Genomic DNA, 23,803 nt, shown 5'->3' on the forward strand with positions numbered 1-23,803 from the left:
CTCAGGGCAGGACCGCGGGGTGTTGCTGAGTGTCGGCTCGGTCTTAGAAGATGCTGCCAAACTCGCGCAGGGGGCTGTCCCGTGGTGCGTTCCCGCCACCCGCACTGGCAGACGGGCCCCTGTGCGTGCTTTCTGGCCATAGTGACACGTGCGCCGTGGCTCCGGTTCTCGGGCTCACTGGCCGCCTGGTATCTTTGGGAAAGTCTTCCGTTTCTTCACCGAGTGCTTTAGTTGAATTGTGTGTGTCACTGTCGCGTGTGAGAATTCTTTGTATCATGTGAATGTGAGTTTCTTGTCAGATACAAATTTGCAAATGTTTTTCTCCCATTCGAAGGCTTCTACTTTTCTTTTATGCTATTTTTTCACAGAGCAAAAGTTCTATGTTTCGATGCAGTCTATTTTATCCTTTTTTATCTTATAGATGGTGCTTTTGGCATTGTATCTCAACTCCTGGTTCAGCCCGAGACACAGGCATCTGTGTTTTCTTCTGGAAGTCGGACGGTTCCGTGTTTTACATTGACGTCCACGGTCCCCTCTGAGTAAAGCTGTGTAGGACGCGGCAGACACACGCAGAGGGTCCTTTTTCTGCCTGTTGTTGCTGGTCGTGCCCGGACTGTGTTGTCACAAACGCTGTTCTGCTTCCATTGTCCTGACTTTGCATCTTTGCTGAAAGTGCCTGTGTGGGGCTCTTTCTAGACTCTCTGGTCTTCCCTTCACGTGTGTGTCTTTTTGCCAGTGCCACACACTGTCGCCCGCTGTAGATCTGTAGCAAGTCTTGAAATCAGTGTGAGTTCAACTTGCTTTTTTCAAAATTGTTCTGGTCATTTAGGTTCCTTTCCCTTTTCATAGAAATTTTGGAGGCAGCTTTGTCACTGTCTATAGAATTGAGACGGGGACTGTCCTGAGTCTGCTGACCAGTTTGGGGAGGAGTGATGTCTTAACAGGATTGAACCTTCCTGTCTGGAATATGCTGTGTCTCTCCCTTTGTTTTGATCATCTTTGATTTTTTCTGTCTGTGTTTTATATTTTTCAGCATGCTGATTCTGTACATATTTTGTTAGATTTAGGGGCGCCTGGGTGGCTCAGTCAGTTAAGTGTCCGACTTTGGCTCAGATCACGATCCCATGTTCGTGGGTTTGAGCCCCGCGTCGGGCTCTGTGCTGACAGCTCAGAGCCTGGAGCCTGTTTCAGATTCTGTGTCTCCCTCTCTCTCTGCCCCTCCCCCGCTCATGCTCTGTCTCTCTGTCTCAAAAATAAATAAAAACTATAAAAAAATTTTAGATTTATAACCAAGTTGTCAGTTTTTCTGCAGTAGCGTAAATGGTAATTAAACGAAAAAGAATTTGAGGTGTTCATTGCAAGTATATAGCAATACAGGTGATTATTTGAACCTATATTCCACAACCTTGCTAAACTCTTTTATTAGTTTTAGGAGCTGTTTTGTAGATCCCGTGGGATTTTCTACGTAGAGAGTCATGTCTGCAAAGAAAGCAGGATTTTTTTTTTCTTCTGTCTATATCCCTTTTATTTATTTTTGTTTTGCCTTATTCCACTGGCAAGGGCTTCCAAGTATGCTGTTGAATGGAGTAGCAAGAATAGACATTCTTACCTTCTTCCTGATCTTTGGGGGAAAGCATTTAGTTTTTCACCGATGGGCATGGTATTTAGCTGCAGAGTTTGTAGATGTGCTTCAACCAGGTGGAGATTTGTTTCCAGTGTCAGTCATGAATGGCTGTTGAATTTTGTCGGGTGCTGTTTTTGCATTTATTCGCATGATCATGTGACTTTTCTTCTCTGGTCTCTGAAGGTGGTGCGTTCCATCACATCAAGGTGTAGTCTGTCTGCAGGACACGCACAGGTCCTGAGTGTCGCGGTTTGTGGATTTGTCAGGTGCCCGTGCGGCCCGCCTCCGCCAGGCCTCCTGTGCCTCTGCCATCACCTGCTGCCTGTTCCCCTCCCCCTCTCCTGTTACTGTGTGTTTTGATGGTCAAGGTACAGGTAATTTGGAGACCTTCAGGCTGGCCTTCATGCACTGTTGATATATTTGGGTCACTCTGGGCCCTTCTTTCCTTGCCGGCACGAAGTGTTTAAGGTTTATCCTGTGTATTCCTTGGTGCAGCCCAGACTTCATCTCTGCAAGGGTCCTGGGTCTCTTTGGCAAGGAATAGTAATTTGAACCTCATATATGTAGGTGCTTCTTATAATGAGTTTGACGCATTGAAGATAAAATGTTTTACATTTGCGATTGTGAGAACATTTATTTGTGGTACGTCTTTCCTGTTAACGCTTAGTGTAGCACAGTGTAATGCGTTATTTTGTGTACAGACACATGGATACATATTTGCCTAAGGACGGGGGACAGGGGGAGGCAAGGAGTGCCTGTCAGCTTATGGGCAAGATGTGTGGTCTCCACAGTGACACGGATTAAACCACTCTCACTTGCTGCCACACTCATCAGATTTCCAGAAATTAAACTGGATAGAATCTGTTGATGTAGGTCAGTGGGGCTCTCGTCTACTCTTGATGGGAATGCGGCAAGGAGATGTGTGGGAACATTTTGCACGCCCTGAAAGAGGTGAGCACGGGCAGACCCTGTGTCCCTCCAGGGCTGGTCCTGACCGCCCCCACCTGGAAAGAACCAAATGTCTCCCAGCGGGAGCACAGATTGGTGGATTGTGCACATTCATACAGAGGAGTGCAGACAGAGCCGGCGGTGGGGAGGGGGCGGCCGTGGTCCCAACACGCGCGCGCGTGTGTGTGTGTGTGTGTGTGTGTGTTGGGGGGGGCCGCTCAGCCACAATTTATGGAACAGAAGGGCTTATGGGAGGTTGTCTAGGAAGCAAAGGCAAAGGAGATACCTTGTGCAGAGGAGTCTGAGGTGCCAGCATCCCGGGATGTGCACAAGCGGCTCAGGTAGCAAGTCCCTGGGCAGTGGGGGGTGTGTGTGCCTGCACAGGCCAGGGGTGGGGGCCGTGCTGGGAGGCGGGAGCGGCAGTCTGAGCCTNCGCGCGTGTGTGTGTGTGTGTGTTGGGGGGGGCGCTCAGCCACAATTTATGGAACAGAAGGGCTTATGGGAGGTTGTCTAGGAAGCAAAGGCAAAGGAGATACCTTGTGCAGAGGAGTCTGAGGTGCCAGCATCCCGGGATGTGCACAAGCGGCTCAGGTAGCAAGTCCCTGGGCAGTGGGGGGTGTGTGTGCCTGCACAGGCCAGGGGTGGGGGCCGTGCTGGGAGGCGGGAGCGGCAGTCTGAGCCTTGTGATGAGCACAGGGTGGGTGCTATGTTATTACTCCTTCATTTTAATTATTTTTGTGTTTATTTTTTTTTTGAGAGAGAGAGAGTTGGGGAGGGGCAGAGAGAGAGAGGGAGACCCAGAATCTGAAGCAGACTCCAGGCTCTGAGCTGTCAGCACAGAGCCCAATGCGGGGCTTGAACTCACGGACTGTGAGATCATGACCTGAGCCGAAGTCGGCCACTTAACCGACTGAGCCAGCCAGGCGCCCCTGTATTATTACTTCTTTTAAACTGTGCATATTCTTTTTCTACCTTTCCTTCTCCACGTTTTATTATGAAGTACTTTAAACAGAAAGTTGAACAGTGTTCAGTGAACAGCTATAGCCCTCTATTTAAATTCTCGTTAATTTTACTATGCTTTTAAAGTCACATGTGTGTTTTATAATTTCTTCAAGTATTTAAAAGACTAAAAGAGGAAGACCAAGGAGTCTCCAGTCTGAATTACAGATCTTTGAGACAGATACGACTGGTAATCTCAGGACACAGGAGAAAGGAGTCTGTGGGGAAAGAGTTGAAATGGAAACATGTCCCTTGTTTTCTTTGGAAAAGGCATCTCAGTATGAGTTTTATTATTTACTACCGATCGTAGAATTTTTGTATTGACTTATCTGTATTGACCAGTGAAACGCTAGAAATAAATTCAGAATTTTCTGTGTTGCATATGTCCTAATTTGCTTCCAGAAGATGCTGAGGTAGCACTATGGGTGCAGAGGTGTCCTGTGCACAGTAATATGTTTAACACATACGTGTTTATAAGAACCATTGTAAGTAGTATCTCTCAGTGATTTTTCTGTTAGAAAAGTGAATAATTACCCATAATTCCGCCCTTCTAACACAAAGATATTTTATAATCTATGTCAGTTGACACAGTGTATTTATGGTCTTTTAAAATGCTATTTCCTTTAATAGATTCTCCTCATGTTTTATTTACTTTCAGTAGTTCTCATCTTGATGGCTCCTGACATGCCATCATTTGGAGGAACTGCAGTTCATTAAGCCAGTTTTCTGAGTTTAGGTTCTGTCCTTTATGTTTGGAAAAAACTCTTAGGAGTGGCATTAGTGAATCAAGAAAGTCTGTTGATGCTACTTGCCGTGTGTTGTTACTTGGCTTTCCGCCGAAAGCGGACGCCCAGGTGGTCCGGTGTTCCCAGGTCCAGCTGGCACAATTACACATTTGGAAAAGAATTTAAGACAGAGTCTCAGGAGGAATTTCGCAATTTGCACCCAGTTCATGGATTTTTCTAATAAATTGATCGGCTGCCAATTAAGCTCTCCAGATAAATACAGAGCTCTCAGTTTATATGTATATTCCTTCGCTTCTAGAAGATTTTGAGGCGGAATTCTGTTAGAGTGCAGTTGTATACAAGATAATTCTGTTTTATTATTTAGAGTTTTTAAAAACCTCCTAATTGGAGATTATGTCTCAGTGATTATTGTGTTAGAGAAAATGAAGTTTCAGTCCTGTAGCGTTACCCTACTAATGCGCTTTATACTTAAACGTGTGTCTGTAGTTTTATGTGTATGGTTACACGTGTGTGGGTATAGACTGTGCAGAGGTTGGCCGCTTAGCGTGCTGTAACAGACATGCTGTTAGAAGGCGCGAGTGCTTTTCCTGTGTGTGCCGACCGCGGTTTCCCTGGCCCACGGGGCAGCCCGGGGAGGCTGCCCGTAGAGCCTTGAGTTGAGAGAGCGTGAGCTGTCTCGTCCACGGCCCTTGCTGTCCGCAGGTCCTTCTCACCCCGTTCTGACTGTGCGCCTGTGCAGGCGGACCGCAGGCCCCGCTGTGTTATGACTGCTTGGTTGGTTGGTTGATTTAGGATTGGGCAGAAATTTACCCTCTAGTGACCACAGCTGCAATGACGGCTTCATTTCTTTCCCCAGAATAACTTGTCTGTACTCACTTGGGCGGCAAACTGTCTTTTCGGCAAGCTGCACTGCTGGTTCCCTCCGTTGTTCTTGTTCTTGCTGTAGCTTCTAGATTTCCTGTAAATTCTGTTGTGTTCTATGGATACAGTCTGTTTTGATGTTTTCTCTTAAAATGGGGACCAGAATTCAGTTCGCATCAGAGATTATCTCTTTTCTCTGTTGTCTAATTTTATTTTCAAGAGTTCTAATAAATGTTTGCTAATTGAAATCAAGGTTGTGTTTTAAAGATCTCAGTATCTTTCCCAGTAGAACGCTCACAAAGACAGTGTAAGAGAAAGCAAAGTCATTCTGAAAGCGAGAGTCGGTGGCATTGAGGGAGCCAAGACGAAAGAGGCCAGCCCTCCCCTCCTGAGTCCGTGATGAGCACTGGTTCTCTTGTTTAACGACGTCCAGTTTTCCTGCTGCTTTGTGCTGGGACGTCCAGTCTCCCAGCACCGTTTTCCAGAAGACTTTCCATTCTCTCTGGGGTGCTGTTTAGCCTTGAGGATGTGACCTGGTGGCGTAAGTGTGCTCTGTCTGGTTCTTGTCATCCGCCCGTTTGTAAGCAGCGCTACGCCACCCTGGTTCCCGGCCCTTTCCAGGGGTGCAGAGTCTGGTCCTCTTCCTGGCTGATTCCAGTATTTGCGTTAGTGGGGGTCTGTATCCGTGGTCTGTATTCTTAGCGTGGCTCTTGTTTTCCTGTTGCTTTGTGGTTTTGAGTGATTTTGAATGTCATGAACGAGAGGTTGCAGACTCTCGATGCTGTTATGGCCCTCTGAGGGACACCGACGGTTTTGCTTTCACAGTTAATGTGTTTGAAGCTTATAGTTTATTTATTTTTGAGACAGAGACAGAGCATGAGTGGGGGGGTGCAGAGAGAGAAGGAGACACAGAATCTGAAACAGGCTCCAGGCTCTAAGCTGTCAGCACAGAGCCCGACTCAGGGCTCAAACCCACGAACCGTGAGATCACGACCTGAGCCGAAGTCAGACGCTTAACCGACTGAGCCACCCAGGTGCCCCGTGTGTTTGAAGCTTAATGGGAAACCCTGTGTCCCAGGTTAGGGCGCTTGAAATCGCAGTGTGGTGATGTTGGCCTGCACTTGGGAGTCTTCGTTTTGGCGTCGTCTTAGGAGAAAGCCAGGGATTAGCGAGAAAACTTGGGGACCCCCTGCCTCCAGCCGTCTCCTGGGGTGATTCCCCCTTCCTTCCTTCTTCTGTGGCCTCCTGCTGTCTGTGCTGGTGGTCTCCAAGCCAGTGAGGTTCTGTGTGTCTGGTTCTGAGCTGGTCCGTACGGCACAGCTACCTCATGCCACGGACCTCTCCCGGCTCCGGTCCTCTCTCGCAGGCGTCCGGCCCCACCCTTCAGAGCGTGTGTCTGTCCAGAGGATGTGTAGTGTGATAGGAAGCACTTGGCCATTAGTGGACACACAACCCTTTATTAGTTTCTTTTATTAAAAAAAAAAAGCTTTTTTAAATTATAAAAGTAGTACATGTTCATTGTACATTTGGAAAATTTAGAAAAGCATGCGCGTGCACATGCACGTGCGCGCGCACACACACGTTACCTATAATCCTGTCCCCAGAGATAACCACTGTTCATATACTGTGTGTTTTTCAAATCATTCTTTTCTCCTTCCTTTCCTCTCCTCTCTTTCCTTCCTCCTCCCATCTTCACTAAATGTGAACGGGGGCGCCTGCTTTCCCTTTGGGTCAGCCACTGCACCTTTCCCCATGGGGGGCCGTGCCCTGTGGTATGGCTGGTGCAGGCAGTGTGGGGCCCACCCTGGGACAGCAGGCCATCATGGGACTTGAGCTTTGTTTAGGCATGTGTAACTTTGGCATTAAAATGGTTGGCTAACCGTTTAGAGTGGACAGAGTCGAATGATTAAAAAAAAAAAATTAGCAACTAGTGATTGATGAACCTCATCCTGAGCATTTAGCGTCACTGCACGGGGGGCACAGAGGCGTGAACGGAGTGGCCGCCCAGACCTGCTTAGTTCCTGGCTTGCTTGGCCAGGGACTTTTCACTGAACATATGAAATCACCCAGCTATGTATGTGGTGTAGAACGGATGGCTCTCGGGGAGGGTGCTAACTTGGAAAATGCAGTCGTGAAGACCCTGGTTTCTCAGATTGTTGTCTTGTCAATGAGGGTTTTAGTGTCATTTTACAGGAGGAAGGAAATTTCAACCTTTATTTTTATTATTCAGCTTTGTTTTCTGGGGGGTAAGTGATGACAGGCAGTGTGACTAACAGGGAGGCTGAACCGTGGGGTTTAGGACTGGTGTCTCCCGGCACTGGCCGGGCCTCTGCTGCTGCTGCTGGTGCAAAGCCAGCTCGTCTCTGAGGGAACGTAGATCTGCATTGATAGGAGGCTCCGTTTAAAACCAGAATAAGATCTGTCACAAGTCCTTTTTTCCCCTCCAGAGGTAAGTTAGAACTTAAAGCTACTTATTATATATAAATGTACGTTACATGCAACTGGCAGTTACCATTTCTTTTGTCAAAGAGTAGTGAGGCCAGAGTATGACATAATTAGGATAGTTTATGCCCATTCCCTGAGGCGCCTATGCGGTCAGAATCTCATGTTTTCATTTTCTTTTCCAGCAGCAAGCTCTCGCAGGGGCCCTTGTGGCGGGGGCCGGAAGCGTGGGAGAAGCGGACCCCTTTAAGAGGCAGCAGGCGGGGCCCCCAGCAGGTACGTCCTGGAGCACAGAACCCGGGTGGCCTTAGGGGCCAGTCAGCTTCCTCTTGTGGGAGGTGTGCGTGACGGCCCCCTGGACGCCAGCGCACGGAATTTGGGTTAGCTTCTACTCTGACAGTAGTTTTGTTTTGACGACGATCAGCTGTGGAGAACACCTGTGCACTGAGGCTGCAGGTGTGCCTGTTGAATTAGGGGCGTCCGTTTAGATTTGCTGTGCGCTGGCGGGCTCGGAGTCCTCACACAAGGACTGCGGGGAAAGCTGTTTTATGTTTTGAGTCGTTGTCCTTTCAGACGGAATTCTTTCTTCAAGTTCCACAAACCCACATTTTACGTGAAAGACTCGGACAGTCAAGTAAGGTGTGACTCAAGCCTGCCTCTGCCGGCAGTGTCCCCTTGTGCGTGCGCTCTCTGCGACAGCAGACCACGTGACCGCCCTGTCCCGCTGGGCCGCACTCGCCCCGCAGGCTCTGTCACTTGGGTGCCAGGGACCCTTTCCTCGTCACACCCTCGCTGGTGCTCCTTTTTGTTATGATCTTTGTTCTTTTACAGCGAACACAAGGTCAGAGACCTGTTCCCAGATTTTTTTCCGACATGTCTGTCACTGTGTCTGAGGGGGAAACTCCCAGAAAGGGAAGTGCTTGCTGAGAGGGTGTTGGCCGTACACACGCCCCTCCAGGTGGGGCCGGCCCGTTTTCAGGCCTGTCCGCAGTTTCTGGCATGCTCACGTTTTGGCCATTAAATAAAAAAAAAAAAAAAATTGTGTGTGTGTTTGGAGAGAGAGAGAGAATGAACGAAGTAGGGGAGGGGCAGAGAGAGAGGGAGACACAGAATCAGAAGCAGCTCCAGGCTCCCAGCTGTCAGCACAGAGCCCGACCCGGGGCTCGAACCCACAAACTATGAGATCATGACCTGAGTTGAAGTTGGACACTTAACCAACTGAGCCTCCCGAGGCGCCCTACATTCTTGGCCGTTTTATGAAATATGAACACTCCTTTGGTGTTTATTGATCAGATGTGAAAACAAATCTTTTGGTTTTTCGTGGATCTCTTTAATGTAGCTTTTCATGTTTATTAACTGTTCGTGAGTCTCCCTCTGCTCAGCTGTTCGTGCTCTTTGCCCATTTTGTGTGTCTGGTTGCTGGCACTTCCCCATGAACTCGGAAGAGCTTTCCACATGGCGGCCACGTGAACCTTGTGCTCACACGCGTGCAGACCCCTCAGCCTCCTGGGACGTCGCTCACCTTTTGCTCTTGTATAAGGCTGCTGCTAACACTTGCAGAGTTTTAATGAAAAGATAATTCTATTTATCAGCTGTACGTTTTCTGGCTTCTGGAGTTTGGGTTACATGTAGGAGGGCCTCCCTGTTCAAAGATTACAAACACTCACACGTGGTTTTTCTACTGCTTTCATGGTTTGGTTTTTATATGAAATTGCAACTTTTCTGAAAATCATTCTAGAGCAGTCTAAGAGGCCTCGGCTTGAAGTGGGCCACCAGGGGGCAGTTTTCCAGCACCCGGGGGCGAATGCAGGGGTTCCTCTTCAGCAGCTAATGCCGACAGCTCAAGGTAAGGCCCGGCGCCGGGACTGGCCCCCTGGCTCAGCAAGGGTGTGTGCGGACGGGCACCTCCGGCCCAGCCTCTGGGTGGCACGCACGGTCGCGGCACGCGGTGCGAGTGGTTTCTAGGGCTGGGGCTCTGCTCTGAGCCCTGGTCCCCGCAGGGAGAGGAGGCCCTGTGAGCACGTTCCCATCCCTGGCGGAGCTGTGCCTCTCCCTGGCCTTGGGCCCTGAGCCTGCGCGCTCCTTGATCGCTGCTGCAGTAGGGACCCTCGTGACCATTCTGTTCTGCTTGATGCTAGCTTGCAAAGGTCAACCACCTTTCTTTCCTGTTTTGTGTGCTCATTCATAACATAGGATTTAATGTGACAAGTTACCGCCAATTAAATTTCCCTTTGGGAGTGTGTGATGGCTCTGAGGCGCGGGTCTGTGATGGACGGCAAGTTGCTTGGGACTCCCGAGTCAGTGCTCCGGGCGCTTTTCCTGTCTTGCAGGAGGGATGCCTCCTGCCCCTCAGGCCGCTCAGCTCGCCGGACAGAAGCAGAGCCAGCAGCAGTATGACCCGACCACGGGGCCTCCGGTGCAGAACGCCGCCAGCCTGCACACCCCGCCGCCGCAGCTGCCCGGCCGGCTGCCCCCTACCACACCCCTCCCGCCGGCACTGCAGTTCGCTCAGCAGCCACAGGCGGGGGAGCCCCACGTGCAGCTTCAAGTCCCGGCCAAGGCCCAGCAGCCAAACGCCCCTGTCCCTGCGCCCCCACCCAGCCAGCTGCCTGCTCCGCCGCCGCAGCCCATGCCGCAGGCCCTGCACGCCCCGGTGCCCGGGAAGGCTCCACTGCAGGCCGCCCCGCTCCCGCAGCCGCAGGTACGTTGTGGCCACTGTCCTGCTGTTTACAGCAGGAGCAGGAGCGGAGCGTGCTGGGCCTGCAGGGGTCGCGGTCTCCTCGGAGCCAGTCCCCTGCTCGGCGTCATCTCACCCAGCTCTGTAAGCATAGTCAGGTTGTTGCAGCCCCAGAAACAGAACAGTGTCAGTTGGTGCTTGCGGTTCAGCAGACGTGCAGAGGGTAGTGTGGCCGCGTCCCTGCTGACATGTCCTGTGATGTGGGCCGGGGGACCGTGGGTGCACTTGCCGGACAGGCTCCAGGGCCCCCTACGGGGCTCTGCCCTGTGAACCTGTGTGTGTGCACATCATGCGCCTCCCCCCCCTCCCCGCCCCCCATGCAGCTTGCTGGCTGTGGAAAGTGTGCGGTGAGCCGCTCACCATCCCTGAAGGGCAGTGGGTCCCTGAAAGTGAGCGTGAAGCACCGGGAGCACCGAGGGGAGCATTGTGGGGTGGCAGGTGGTGGTCCCAGAGTGTTGTCGCGTGGATGATGGAGCCACGTGGGAAGGCTTCCCCTCCCTCTCGCCATTTCCCTTATGAACAAGGGGGTTTCCTTGGTGGGCTCTCAGTTCAAGTGCCTCATGGCTATTCGAGATTGATGGTGAGGTGCGACCTTGCGTGGGAACGGAATAGTTGCAGTCACACCTGCCTGGTGCTCACCGTGCACCTGCCGTCGGGCGCTGCACTCTGTCAGTGTGGTTTCGTTTCCTCTGCCAGGCGGCCCTGGGCGGTAGGCTCTTTCTCATCCTTGTTTTACCATAAAAATACCCCAGAGGCTAAATCCCTGGGCTGGACCCCGCAGCCAGTGGCTGGAGGCGCTGTGGTCTGCACCCCGATTGAGCGTGGAGCCCATGTGCGGCCCGCGGTACTGCCGCGTGTGCCTGGCGGAGGAGGGCGCTGCCGCCTGGGAAGCTGAGCCTGTCCGGGCCACTGCTCCTTGTAGACCTCCGTGGAGGCGCGTCTCGGGCTTGGAGCACCAGGTCTCACTGACCCGCACACTGAGGTTTTGCTTGGATTTCTTGACCCGCCCTTGCCGATGAGAGGAGCCGCTCCTTACAGACCCCGCCCCCCCCCGCCCAGAAACCTGTTCCTTCTGCCCTGGCTGGGGGCCACAGACTTGCCCCATGAAGAGCCCCAAACAACGGGTGTGAGAACGTGGCCGGCCTGTGTGCTGCGCAGTTTGTGCTGCAGCCTCTGTTCCCCGCCGAGGACGGTGAGCGGCCCCGGAGCCTGTGCGGAGGGCCGCGGCTGGGCCGCTAGTGCCTCCTCCCCGCAGGGGTGCGGCCGGTGCTGCCCTGCTGGCCTGGCGGCAGGGGGAGACTCGGGGCCTTCCCGGGTTCCAGGCTGTAAACGCGCGGCAGTTTGCATCTGTCTCTGCACTAGGCCGTCTCACGCTGTGCTGGCGCCTCGCCTGGCCTGCTCTCCGCGCCCCCACGGAACTTCTGTAGGAATTCAGCTTTTCTGCGGTTGGGGTAGGGGGCTCTAGGTGCACACGCTTTGACGTACGGAGGCCTGCCTGCCACGCGAGGGCACATGGAATTTGTATTTGCTTTTCAGAGAAAAGGTGCAAGGTGACCATTTGGTATTTTTCAGTTTAGAAAAAGCTTATGCAATTAAAAATTCTAAATGAATTTATTTATCNCCACCCAGGCGCCCCAAAAATTCTAAATGAATTTAAATAGGAGAAAGTGCTAGAATATGTACAAACCAAATGAAGAAGCTCCTGGGGGATAAGCCAGTGTGGGAAAGCCCGTCCATGACGCATTGTGTGTGCGACCTTGTGGAGTGCAGGAGTGCGGCCCTGTTGTGGGGGGGTTCTGGCTGTGTGCTGACAGGCCGTGTGCGTGTGTGCGCGTGTGGCTGTGTATGTGTGTGCGCGCGTGTGTGGGACTCATTTGCATTGCTGTGGGAGGGGCTCCGGCATGCTCGCTGCTGTGTGCGCACTAGCAGGGCTCAAGTCTCCTGTTCACTTCCGGCCCGTTCTCTGCCTGCCAGACGGTGGCGCCCACAAGACCGCCTGTGGACCCCACCCAGCCTTGTCAGCGGCCCCCACCAGCTGCCTCTTCTACCTCGTCCATCGCTCCTTCTAGCGGCTCTGGCCCGTCGCCAGCACGGGGCTCTGCAGGGAATAGACCCTCCTCGGCAGCCAGCAAGTCACTGTCTCCGGTCACCTCCCGATCCCCAGGGGCAGTCGTGTCAGCGCCCCCAAAACCACAGAGCCCGGCTCTGAATGCCGCCCCGCCCCAGGACAGCTCTCAGGATAAGCTGGCGGAACAGATAGCACTGGTAAGCACACTCACGACAATTTCAAGATTGTAAAACATGTTCCAGTTTGTGAAGTACATTTGATTTTGATTTGTAAGGATGCAGTAGTTCAGAACTGAGCACTTGGTAGTGAGGACAGTCGAACACTGTTTGTGGTCACTTAGGAACCAAGGTTACAAGCAGGTCTTCCAACCTGTCCTGGTTGGAGAGAAGGTCCGTCCTGCACTGACATCACAGTATGTGCCCTCTGTGGGCGGCAGGTGAGGCCCAGGAGGGCTGCCTCGGCCGGCGTGGCCCTGGCTCAGCACCTAGTTAGCACTTGCTGTTTGTGGGGTGGCTGAGCAGTGGTGGTAAACCTCGTTAGGGGAGTTGAACCCGTAAGAGTTGGTAGGATGCCACAACCCCGGCACGGCCTGCTGTCCGATGTCAACTCCATGGCAGTATGTGGCCGGTCTTAGGGAATCAGTCTCTCCCCTTCCCGGTGGTTTTGGAGCAAGGGTCAGACGTGTGTCGTGTCCCCTCTAGTGCTCTGGTATGAGCATCGGCCTGTGCCTCTGCCCGTGATTCTGAGACGGGCTGGGAGCTTTTGACCTTTGTGTCCAGTCCTATCTTTCTTACTGAGGCTTCATGAATTTGGGGCCAGAATGAGTGGAATTCGCTGCATGATTTCACGGGGGACACCCCGCCCCTGCGCTCCTTGCAGGAAAACCAGACCCATCAGCGAATCGCAGATCTGAGGAAAGAAGGCCTGTGGTCCCTCAGGCGGTTGCCCAAACTGCAGGAGGCCCCGCGGCCCAAGTCGCACTGGGACTATCTGCTGGAGGAGATGCAGTGGATGGCCACGGACTTCGCCCAGGAGAGGAGGTGGAAGATGGCTGCGGCCAGGAAGGTGGGTGAGGCCTGGCGGCCGTGGTCCCCCACTTCTTTAGGTGCTGTGCTGTGCGCGCCAGCGTCTGGACCAGGTCTCTGAAGGGGTCGGCTCCTTCCCGTGAGGAAGGTCATACTGTCGTTTGGCAAGTAACTGTGCCGTGTGAATAATTCCCAAGGGGCTGTCTACAGAGCCCTAGTGGAGGGCGAGGGGCAAACACCATTTCCCTGGCTGCTGTCTGGGATTTGCAGAACGGGACAGAGGTCCCTTTTCTTGCCCGTCTGTCCTGGCACTTGGAGTGAGGATGCCCGCAGCTCCGGACCCAGGCCAGTGCCCAGGGTATGGCTGTGTCGGCGCTGAGGAGGCTCAGGGTGGGGAGTGGGCAGAGGCTGATCGGTTGGTGGGCAGCTGGGGTCCTGGCCCTGCCTGGTCCTGTGGTCCAGATTCCCCCCCCCGCCCAGTTCTGGCAGAGTGTGGGTTTCCTTCTCACCAGTTCCAGAGCAGACACCCCGTCCTGGGGAGCTGCCAGCAGAAGGTGCTGCCAGCACTGGGAGTGTGGAAAGGGACCGATTTCCAGAAACATTAGGTGTCTGCATACGAGGCAGCTGTCCTTGCTCATGCGTACGTGGCTCTGTGTCCTGCTCGCATGCTGCTGCATCGCTGTCTGTGCCTCAGGGTGGAGCTGCTCCCTTCTTCCCGTGCTCTCAGGCCAGGGGGGTGAGTGCCCTGCTGTCCACCTCTGTTCGCTCTGCTCTCCTGACGTGGGTTTGGTAGAGAGGACTCAAGAGCTTTGGAAGCGGTGGGATGTGAGCGTAAAGGGCCTTAAGTCACGTTAATGGAATTTCAGAAAAACCTGACTCCTTCAGCACATCTTCTTTTTAAAAATTTTTTTTTTTTAATGTTTTTATTTTATTTCTAGGAGAGAGAGAGAGACAGCGTGAGCAGGGGAGGGTCAGAGAGAGAGGGAGTCACAGACTGAAACAGGCTCCAGGCTCTGAGCTGGCAGTCAGCACAGAGCCCGACGCGGGGCTCGAACCCACGAACCGCGAGATCATGACCCAAGCGAAAGTCGGACGCCCAACCGACTAAGCCACACAGGCGCCCCATCCTTCAGCACATCTTCTTATAAAGGAGGATGGTCCTGAGCGTGTGGACACCAGGTGGACGGGGTGGATGGCAAGCCACTGAGCCATGTGCTGTGGCCACGTGCCACACCTCTTGCATGGCCTTGTGCCAGGGGTGTGATCGGACCAGGATGAGGTCTGGAAGAGTCTGTGGGTGGGGGGGCCCTCCACAGTGTCCAGCTGGCCCCTAGCTTGGGGTCCCACAGCTGGGCATGCTCAGGCTCACAGCGTGTGTTTCCCAGTTCCTTATCAGCCCATTTATTTATTTTGAGGGAGGGAGGGAGAGAGAGAGCGAGCAAGAGCGTGAGCGCTCACATGCCAAGTAGGGGAGGGACAGAGAGAGGAAGAGAGAGAATCACAAGCAGGCTCCATGCTGTCAGCTGAGAGCCTGACATGGGGCTCGATCCCACAGACTGTGAGATCATGACATGGACTGGAATCGAGTCGGATGCCCAACTGCCTGAGCCACCCAGGCGACCCTCTCAGCACCCTTTATGAGGACTGCTGGGATGATGTAAGATTATACATTCTAGAAAGCAGTTTGGGATTTAAAGCAAAATCCTTGAAAAATATGAATTACCTCCCCCCAGCATGTTTCGTGCATCCATCTTGCTGGGGCACCTGGGGCTCAGTCGGTTAAGCATCCAACTCTTAACTTTGGACTCAGTTCATAGGATCAAGCCCCATGTTGGACAACTCAGAGCCTACTTGGGATTCTCTCTCTCTCTCTCTCTCTCAGAATAAGTAAACGTTTAAACTAAATAAGTACGTCTTGTCGCACTCATGCAGCAGAAGGGATACTTTTATTATGAACATTCCATGTTTGACGGAAAGGTGTGAATCGTGTATCAAATGAGGAAAGAAGGCTGTGACACAGTGTGGCATTCTCTCTGGAGAAGTGCAAAAAGCACTTTGTGGAAAGTAACGTGGGTGTTGGCGGGGTTTTGGCCAGGGCCGGTGTGTCGCCTGTGCCCTCAGAGCCGACGGAATCCATGTGCTTCAGGCTGAGGGGTTCCCTGCGCCGTGCGGGCCTGCCTCCTGGGGCCTGACGCCAGGCTCTCGACCGTTCATTTGCTAGCTCGTCAGGACTGTGGCGCGCCAGCACGAGGAGAAGCAGCTCCGGGAGGAAAGGGGAAGGAGGGAAGAGCAGAACCGATTGAGACGCATCGCTGCCTCAACCGCTAGAGAAATAGAGTATTTTTGGTCAAATATCGAACAGGTAAATCCTAAAATTTAAATGAATTTTAAATGAACTCTAAAAACACAGACTGTGCCTTCTGAGCATGCCTGGCCAAGTGCCCAGAAGCTTAGGCCGGGAGAGCCCGCGGCATCGCTGAGGAATGCGCGTGCGCGCACGGGCCCTGACCGCCGGCTCACGGTGCCTCCTCTGCTGGTGATCGTGCGGTGTGCTTCGTGGCGCTGCCGAGGGGCTTCTGGAGTGTCCGCTGGGGTGGGCGCCATCCCCGGAGGTGGTCCCACCTCGCTCTGCCACGGGCAGTGCTGGTCTCACTGGCAGCACGCGGCAGCGGAGCACCTGACCGGCCACACTGCGCACTTCGTGGTGAAGTGACCCTGGGGGGTCGGGATGTGCGCAGGGCTCCAGAGCCTCTAGCCTTGATGACGTCTTTGTTTCCCTCTTTTTCCCTCTGTGTTCAGGTCGTGGAGATAAAACTACAAGTAGAATTGGAGGAGAAAAGGAAAAAAGCCTTAAATTTGCAGAAAGTTCCCAGGAGAGGTAGGATTCTTTTTAAAAGCCTTTTCCGTATCCAGTGACTTTGCTGGGAGCCTGCTGGCCTGCTGCTGGCCGATGTGGCGGCGCCCGCGGTGCCTGCTCTTCGGTCTGAGCACCTGCTCCGCCTGACACTGCACTTCTGCCTGCTGGCTGGTCTGCAGTGTGAGTCAGCACCCCCAGGCTGATCAGCTTTTAGGGACTGAGGTTCTGAGCCAGTCCCGAGGCCCGTCTGGACACCGGGATGAACTCCCCAAGGCGTTTGCCCCTTGTGGGGCCTCTCTGTGGTTGGTGGGGGGGTCTCCGCCCTGCTCTGAAGCAGCTGCGCTGTCGTTGGACACTGTGATGCATGCCGGTCCCTGGCAGAAGCAGCTGTCTGGGGGGTGGGGACGGGCACAGGTGGCGTGATGGCCCTTATTCTGTTGATGAGGAGATAGAGGTAGAGCGATGGTCTCTGCTCAAAGTCCTACAGCCACTAAGATGGTAGAAATCCTCGAGTGCGGGCTTTGCCGCCCTGCCCCCATGTGCCCCTCCAGATCAGAGGTGTCCAGAGAGCGGCCAGCGCATTTCATAGGTACAGGGGTGTGGGCTGGTTCCCAGAAGAAAGGAGGGGAAACTCACTCTAGCTGTCTTCCTCCCGTGAGGAGGTGTCAGTGGGGTGTGGCCTGCACAGGCAGCGTCAGTGAACGTGAATACTGTTCCCTGTCTCTAGGAAAAGAGTCAAGACCTAAGGGGCTTGACGTGTTGCCAGAAGCTTTCCTGGTAAGTCGAGAACGGCGCCGTCCGGGGTCAGGGTGTGGAGGCCGTGTGGCTAAGGCACAGTGCTCGTGATTCCTCTTTATGGCTGGAGAAATGTGTACATGTCCGTAGCATTCCCTGCTGTTCCAGAGTCAGTTTACTTCAGGGAACAAAACTGGTCTTCTCATTGTTAGGCTCCCATGGGGTGTTGATCTGTGGACACGGGGAGACGTGGGGACTGTGGATTCAATGTCACCTGCCCGCTGCCCGCAGTGGAGGCCAGCCTGTGTGTTCTGGGTGTGCCAGGGCCTTCCTGTAGCATGGGAATCAGATGTTTCTGCTTCGGTTTCCCATTCTTTGCGAATTTTATTCTGTTTCAGGAGTCGGGACTGTATGGAAGGAAAAGAAAAGCTAGCACGTCGCTGACTGATGACGAAGGTCTGTTCCCTGGTACTCTCTTCGCTGTCTGGGGCGAGCCCTCAGACTAGGCCAAGGGCGCCCTCAGTGCTGTCAGGGAGCCAAGTGGCACGGGGCCAGGTGACTCGGAGACAGGGGTGGGGTGGGGACCATGGAGGAGGGAGAGCACAGGACTGCTTACGGACATTTTGTTTGCATGGAGGAGCCAGCTGGGAAGGGCGGAGGCTGGTGGCAAGGCCCCAGGGGACTTACGTGCAGATGAGGGGTGGGCCCGCAGCCACGAGAGCCGGCCTCTGTTGGGGGTGAGATGTGGGGTTCATAGGACAGGAGCTGAGCTGAGGGAGAGGCATGCTGGGCAGTGGCTGACTGTCCTCTGAAACGGGTGATGACAGATTTGTAGTGACCCCGAACAGCATGCTGGCGGGTTCCTCTGTGGCGGGGTCAGCCGGCAGATGAAAAGTCTGACATCACTCCGTGTGTTGCTGGAGTAGGTCTGCTGTGTAGTGAAGTAGGCTGTTTCACACCCTGTGGAGGGAGAAGAAGTGCAGTCCCTGGTTTCCTGCTCACTTAGTAAACCTGCGTTTCCGAAATCAGACGAGCAAAAAGGCTCAGTTCTCCCCTGGCTGTGCGAGACCGGGTCGGAGCCTAGTAGCGTCTCCGGGGCAGGTGGGGGGACGCGGCGAGGTCTGTCCCCCTGACCTCTGGTGCTGACCGTTGCAGTGGAGGACGAGGAGGAGACCATAGAAGAGGAAGAAGCCAACGAAGGAGCCGTGGACCACCAGGCAGAGCTGTCCAATTTAGCCAAAGAAGGTAGGCCGCACACGTTGCACTCCAGGTGCTCTGTACAGAACGTGAAAAGTTCCCGACAGCCCCCCGGGAAACACGGTGGGGGCCGGCGTGGGGGCCGCACAGGCCGCAGGAGACCGAGCAGGTGCCTGTGAGCGGCTGCAGCCCCGCTCGCCCTGTCGCCTGCGTACAGCAGCGGGTTCGCACGCGTGTGCGGAAACGGCGTCGCCCGCTGGGCCTGCTGCTTGTCCCTTGGCTCTTCTGTTCCCAGGCCCGTCCGGTGCTTGGCTGTCACTTAGGCCTCACGGGCTCTCCCTGCCGAGCCGCGGTCTGGGCGGGAACGTGCCGCTGACTCCCTCCTGCGCGGCTGCTGGGCACTGGGGTGTCCCCGTACCGCGTCTGCACGCTGCGGGAGCGCCCCGTGGCCCGCGCGCCCAGGATGGGGGTCGACTGGTGCGCATCACGGTCCGCCATGCGGGGCCAGCTGGGCGTGGGCTGGCAGGTTCCTTCTAAGCCTCTCGGGTCAGAGCGCTGGGCGCTGTCCCCCCAGGACGCTTCTGCTGAGCTGGTGGGCGAGGGGCGACATCTCCGTGGCCTGTGGGCGGCGAGCTGCGGCATCTCTCTGGGGTCTCCTCGTTTCCATTTTGGTTTTGGGCTTCTCGATGTTCTCTCGTGGGTGCTTGTGTGTGGTGCATGTGTGCCTGTGTGGTGGTCACTGTGCTGTGGGCACCTCCCCTCGTCGGGTGTGCTCATTCTCCTTGCGGGACCTTCTGAAGAAGAGGCGGTTTAAATTTTAGCACAGTTGAATTTATCTGCTTTAAAAAAATTTTTTTTTAAATGTTTTATTTTGAGAGAGACAGAGAGAGAGGGTGAGAAGTGGAGGGGCAGAGAGAGAGAGACACAGAATCTGAAGCAGGCTCCAGGCTCCGAGCTGTCAGCACAGAGCCTGATGCGGGGCCCAAACTCATCAACAGCAAGATCATGACCTGAGCCAAAGTCAGACGCTTAACTGACTGAGCCATCCAGGCGCCCCAGCCTTAGAATTCATCTGCTTTAAAAAACCCTTTTTAAATCTCAGGATCATGAGGTCTCCTTGTTTGTCTACAAAATTTAGAATTTTACTCACATATCTGTGTCTTAGATCTGTCAAGAATAGCTTTTGCCTGTTGTGTAAGGAGTGTAGTTTCTTCTTTTTTTTTTTTTAATCCCAAAATGGATCACAGCTGTCCTGGCGCCCTTTGCCAAGCTGGTCCTTGCCAGCTGGTTGTCTGTTCAGCCCTCCCTTGCCGCTGCTCCCATCTGCCTGGCCCAGTGCATGCCCTGAGGACTAGCCCTGTGCCCCTCCCTGCCCTGTGCCCGCCCTGAGAACCAGCGCCCCCCCCCCCCGCCATGGCCCTGTGCCAGCCTCAAGAGCCATCTGGGGCTCTGTTTCTTCACTCTTTTCAGGGCGCTCTCGGCCATCTTGGGCAGGTTTCATGTCCACCTCCAGTCAGCTGATCAGGTTTCAGAGGAGAATCCATTGGGAATTTTGATCTGAATGTCGTTGAGTTGGCGGGTGACGTCAGAGCTCTGTATCCTTATGAAGTTGAGTGCTTCTAAGCTCTGATCGCAGGGCACCTGTCTATTCACGTAGATCTTCTTCAGGAGCTGCCCAGAGCGTTTTATGATGTCGTGTTTTTTGTTAGGTTTATTTTTAGGTGTCTTACCATTTTTGAAGTTGCAGTGAGGAGTGTGTGTGTGTTGGCATTGGAGGTTGGGGGGAGGGGTGCTGCCCCGCGATGGACGTGAATTGCAGCTGCCCCACCGCGGTCACGCTCACTCCATGGGGCAGTCCCTCCTCTGAGCGGCCACTCTCCCCCGAGAGCCCCGGCCTCGTTGTCGTTCCTCTCGCAGTGGCGCACACAGTTAGCGGGGCCGGGCGCCCGGGCACACTTGTGGTCCCCAGTGGCAGCGGCTCGCTCACGCGCACAGGCGCTCTGGGTCTTCTGGCCGTCTCCCGGGCCCCCTTCCTGCATCGTTGCCGCCTTGACTTTCTGAGCGGGATGCGACTGCGGCTCGGGGCCCACGTCGGCACCCTGTGTGGTGCGTCCGCCAGGGTGCGTGGGTCCTGGGAGCTGGTGTGGCCGGCGAGGGTTGGGGGTCCGTTAGGGTGAGCTCTTTGCGTGGGAGGTGTCACCGCTGTTGGATGCGCCAGGTAAGACGGTGTTTTGCTTTATTTTTGTTGGACTTTTATTTGATGTTTCATAATTTTATTTATTTCCAATTATTTTCTTCCAGTGTTTTTATAGTTACGCTTGTTGGCTTATAGGTTCTACTGTTTATTCTAGAAATTTAAAAATTCTTTTATGAATAAAAATTGAGTTTCTTAATTTCATTTTAAAGATTCTTATTTTTGTAAAGAAAAGTGTCTTAGAGCTCTTATCAGTAAAGGGTGACAGTTACTTTTTGGAAATTATTAATGTGTTTTTAGAAAATATATTTTTTTTCCAAGGAATTAAAGCCAAGAAAGGGAGGATGCGTGAAGGAGGCCCTTCCCGCTCAGCTTGGCCCTCCCGCTGCCCTTCTTCCCGCCCGCCTGCCGCCCTCCCGTGTAAACTAACCCCCTTCTCCCCGCAATCCTTTCCAGCCGAATTGCCCTTAATCGACTTGATGAAGTTGTATGAAGGCGCTTTTCTCCCCAGTTTCCAGTGGCCGCAGCCTAAGCCTGACAGTGCGGAGGCGAGTGAGGAAGAAGGTCTGTGTTCACACCTTTAAAGAACTGAGCCTGAAAGCAGAAGCAAAAATATGTCGGGGTTTGAGTTACCTTCATTTCCTTTTAGTCAGATGGAAGAAAAAGTTGCGTGTTTAATGTGTAATCATGTATCGATGTGGTTTTATTAAACTTTATGCTTTATTTAACATTTGTCTTGGGGGGAGGGGCGAGCTGGAGAGGAGCAGAGAGAGACGGAGGGAGAGAGGATCCCAAGCAGGCTCTTCACTGGCAGCACAGAGCCTGACACAGGGCTCAGTACCACCAACCATGAGATCATGACCTGAGCTGAAATCAAGAGTCAGACGCTTGACTGACTGAGCCACCCACGCACCACTAATTTTATTAACTTGGCAAAGTTTCAGAATACTCGACCAAGTCGTGAACAGCATAGAATTATTTTTTTCCAGATTCATAAAAGTCATTGTTTTACAGACGGATTTTCACACATACGTTCAGCTTATGCTATGTTTGTTTAACACGCTAGTTTGGAGTTTCTTTTATTTCTGTTAGACACTTCAAACAAATACACAGCCTGCACCAAAAAAAGGTCTACTTTTCCTTATTTTCATTCTACTTGTTCTGATCCTTAGACAAGACTCCTGTGAGCAGAGAGGTTAGGGAGGAGTGTCAGGACCAGAGGATGGGCCGGTGGCCTCTCTGCTGAGTTTCCTCTTCCTGGTTGTGGGGGGATCCCTAAGCCCTTAGATGCCCATAAATCTGGTGACACCAGCTCCTAATCGCCATGGAGACGTTCTCTGTTTTCACGTGAGGGCTTTCCAGAGTGGTCCTATCTTTGGTAATGTTATAGGAGTTTGTATTCATTTATTTGGTTAGTGTTGTTAGGTGTGTAAAGCAGATTAAAAACAAAACATTACTGCGTTTGGAAGTATTTGGATTGTGTCAACCTGTTCCCTTTTTATTCTTCTGTCAATGATAAGTAGGCTCACAAAACTCTTGCAGCTGTTACAAACCTGTTTTTCTGTTGTTCACAGATGTGGAAGACTGCCCGGGTGAGAGCCGGAAGGACGTGGTTCTCATAGACTCACTGTTCATCATGGACCAGTTCAAAGCTGCAGAGAGAATGACTATTGGGAACCCTCACACAAAGGACATCGCGGAGGTGACCGCTGTGGCTGAAGCTGTTCTGCCCAAAGGCAGTGCCCGGGTCAGCCCCACGGTGAGGCACCAGGCTGCCATGTGAGGGGCCACGTCTTTGGGAGGCCAAGAAAAGGCTTTCGACTTCCCCATAACTCTGTTGCAGCCGCAAAAGTTTCAGGCAGAGTGAACACTGGTCTTGTTTCTCCAGATCTTTTCTGTGGTCCTCCAGTGGGTTCCCCGTATGACTGATTTGACTTCATTGCAGAGAAAAATGTCTAACGGTTATTTTGAGGTGTGTGTATTTGGCCCGTATGTTGCTGCAGGTGAAGCTGAATGCCCCGTCTCTGTTGTATGGCGCGCTCCGAGATTACCAGAAAATCGGTCTGGACTGGCTGGCCAAGCTCTACCGGAAGAACCTCAATGGCATATTGGCAGACGAAGCTGGGCTTGGTAAAACTGTACAGATCATTGCTTTCTTTGCCCACCTGGCTTGCAATGAAGGTAAGAGTTTGTTTTGAGAAATTCATATTCTCGACTGACCGTGGGCAGTGCATCGGGCCTCAGGGTGGGACGTGGCCTGCCTTCCCTGCTCCTTTGCCCTGTGCTCCAGTCCAGGACCCAGGAGAACAGGGCTCAGAAATACTTGTCGGAACAAGCAAGAAACCTGCTCGTGGTTTGCACTAGGTTGAGCAACTCATTGTTGCTCAAAATCTGACACGGTGATGACCCACTGGACTGTGTGACCCGGTGTCCCCAGCCAGCCACAACCTGTGTATATTGGAGTGCTTGCCGTGGGCCAGCCTTCCCTGTGCCACAGTGCCTGCATCCCTGCCTCCTGCCCAGGCCCGCTGCCCTCAGGGAGCAGCTCTCACAGCCTTGCGAAGGCTCGGCAGCCAGACCGCAGCGGAGACCCCCCCCCCCCCCCCCCCCCCCCAGCTGCTTCCTTGTGCCCGACTCTTCGGACTCACACGTCATCAGGCAGGCCCCTCGGCCTTTGGAGAGACACGTTCAGGGACCGGCCCCCACTCACTGCCCTCCACCCGGCCTGTGGGTCAGGTGCTAGTCTTGTCCCCTGCTCTGTGCCTTTGGGGGCTGTAGAAGGGCACGTGGTGTCTCTAGCATAGGATAGGGGCTTATATACAAGTGACCCTTGAACAGACAACGTGGTGGTCATAGGCACTGCCAGNNCCCCCCCCCCCCCATGCAGACAAAAATCTGCACGTAACTTTGACTTCCCTAAAACTTCACTGATGAGCGTTAGCGATTGATTGGGAGTTGAACCGATAGTATGAGCAGGCGACTGACACACATTTCGTGCATGTGTTATGTAGCGTGTTTTTAGATAAAGTGAGCTGGGGAAAGAAAATGTCAAGGAGAACATCATCAGGAAGAGAAAACAAAGTATCGTGTGTGTTGAGAACGACCTGTGTGTGAATCCAGGAGCCAGTGTGGTTCACGCTTGTGGTGTTCCCGGGTCCGCCGTGGTGTTTCCCTCGCAAAGGAAGGATTCCAGATCCAGACTAAGTGGCTCCTGGGGAGCAGGGCAGACACGTCTTCTTCCTCTTCAGGGGCCTTCAGGAGGCAGGAGGAGGCTCATTAAATGAGGGAGGTGGTGTCCTGCCACGGGGTCATGGAGACCTGAGGGGAGCGAGTGTGGAGAGAGGTTGTTCCCTCCCCCTGGGCCCCCCCC

At 53.5% G+C, this 23,803-nt stretch overlaps 1 protein-coding gene across 6 annotated transcripts in view; it reads left to right on the forward strand.

The window, feature by feature from the left end:
* The window catches only part of EP400 (E1A binding protein p400), a 97,764-nt gene that overhangs the window by 18,916 nt on the left and 55,045 nt on the right, over positions 1-23,803 (forward strand). For 3 of the 6 annotated variants that reach the window (XM_077763566.1, XM_077763561.1, XM_077763563.1), the window contains exons 4-16: positions 7,806-7,896; positions 9,359-9,466; positions 9,951-10,321; positions 12,332-12,622; positions 13,305-13,490; positions 15,672-15,812; positions 16,250-16,328; positions 17,035-17,084; positions 17,441-17,498; positions 18,198-18,287; positions 20,890-20,997; positions 22,008-22,192; positions 22,437-22,614. In XM_077763566.1, coding sequence (XP_077619692.1) covers positions 7,806-7,896; positions 9,359-9,466; positions 9,951-10,321; positions 12,332-12,622; positions 13,305-13,490; positions 15,672-15,812; positions 16,250-16,328; positions 17,035-17,084; positions 17,441-17,498; positions 18,198-18,287; positions 20,890-20,997; positions 22,008-22,192; positions 22,437-22,614 — 1,936 coding nt within the window. The remainder of the gene's footprint in view (positions 1-7,805; positions 7,897-9,358; positions 9,467-9,950; positions 10,322-12,331; positions 12,623-13,304; positions 13,491-15,671; positions 15,813-16,249; positions 16,329-17,034; positions 17,085-17,440; positions 17,499-18,197; positions 18,288-20,889; positions 20,998-22,007; positions 22,193-22,436; positions 22,615-23,803) is intronic. The other 3 variants (XM_077763562.1, XM_077763565.1, XM_077763564.1) reach the window with 3 other exon arrangements.

This window comes from Crocuta crocuta, unplaced genomic scaffold, assembly GCF_008692635.1.
Source record: "Crocuta crocuta isolate KB4526 unplaced genomic scaffold, BGI_CrCroc_1.0 scaffold114, whole genome shotgun sequence".
NCBI classification, from domain to species: Eukaryota; Metazoa; Chordata; class Mammalia; order Carnivora; family Hyaenidae; genus Crocuta; species Crocuta crocuta.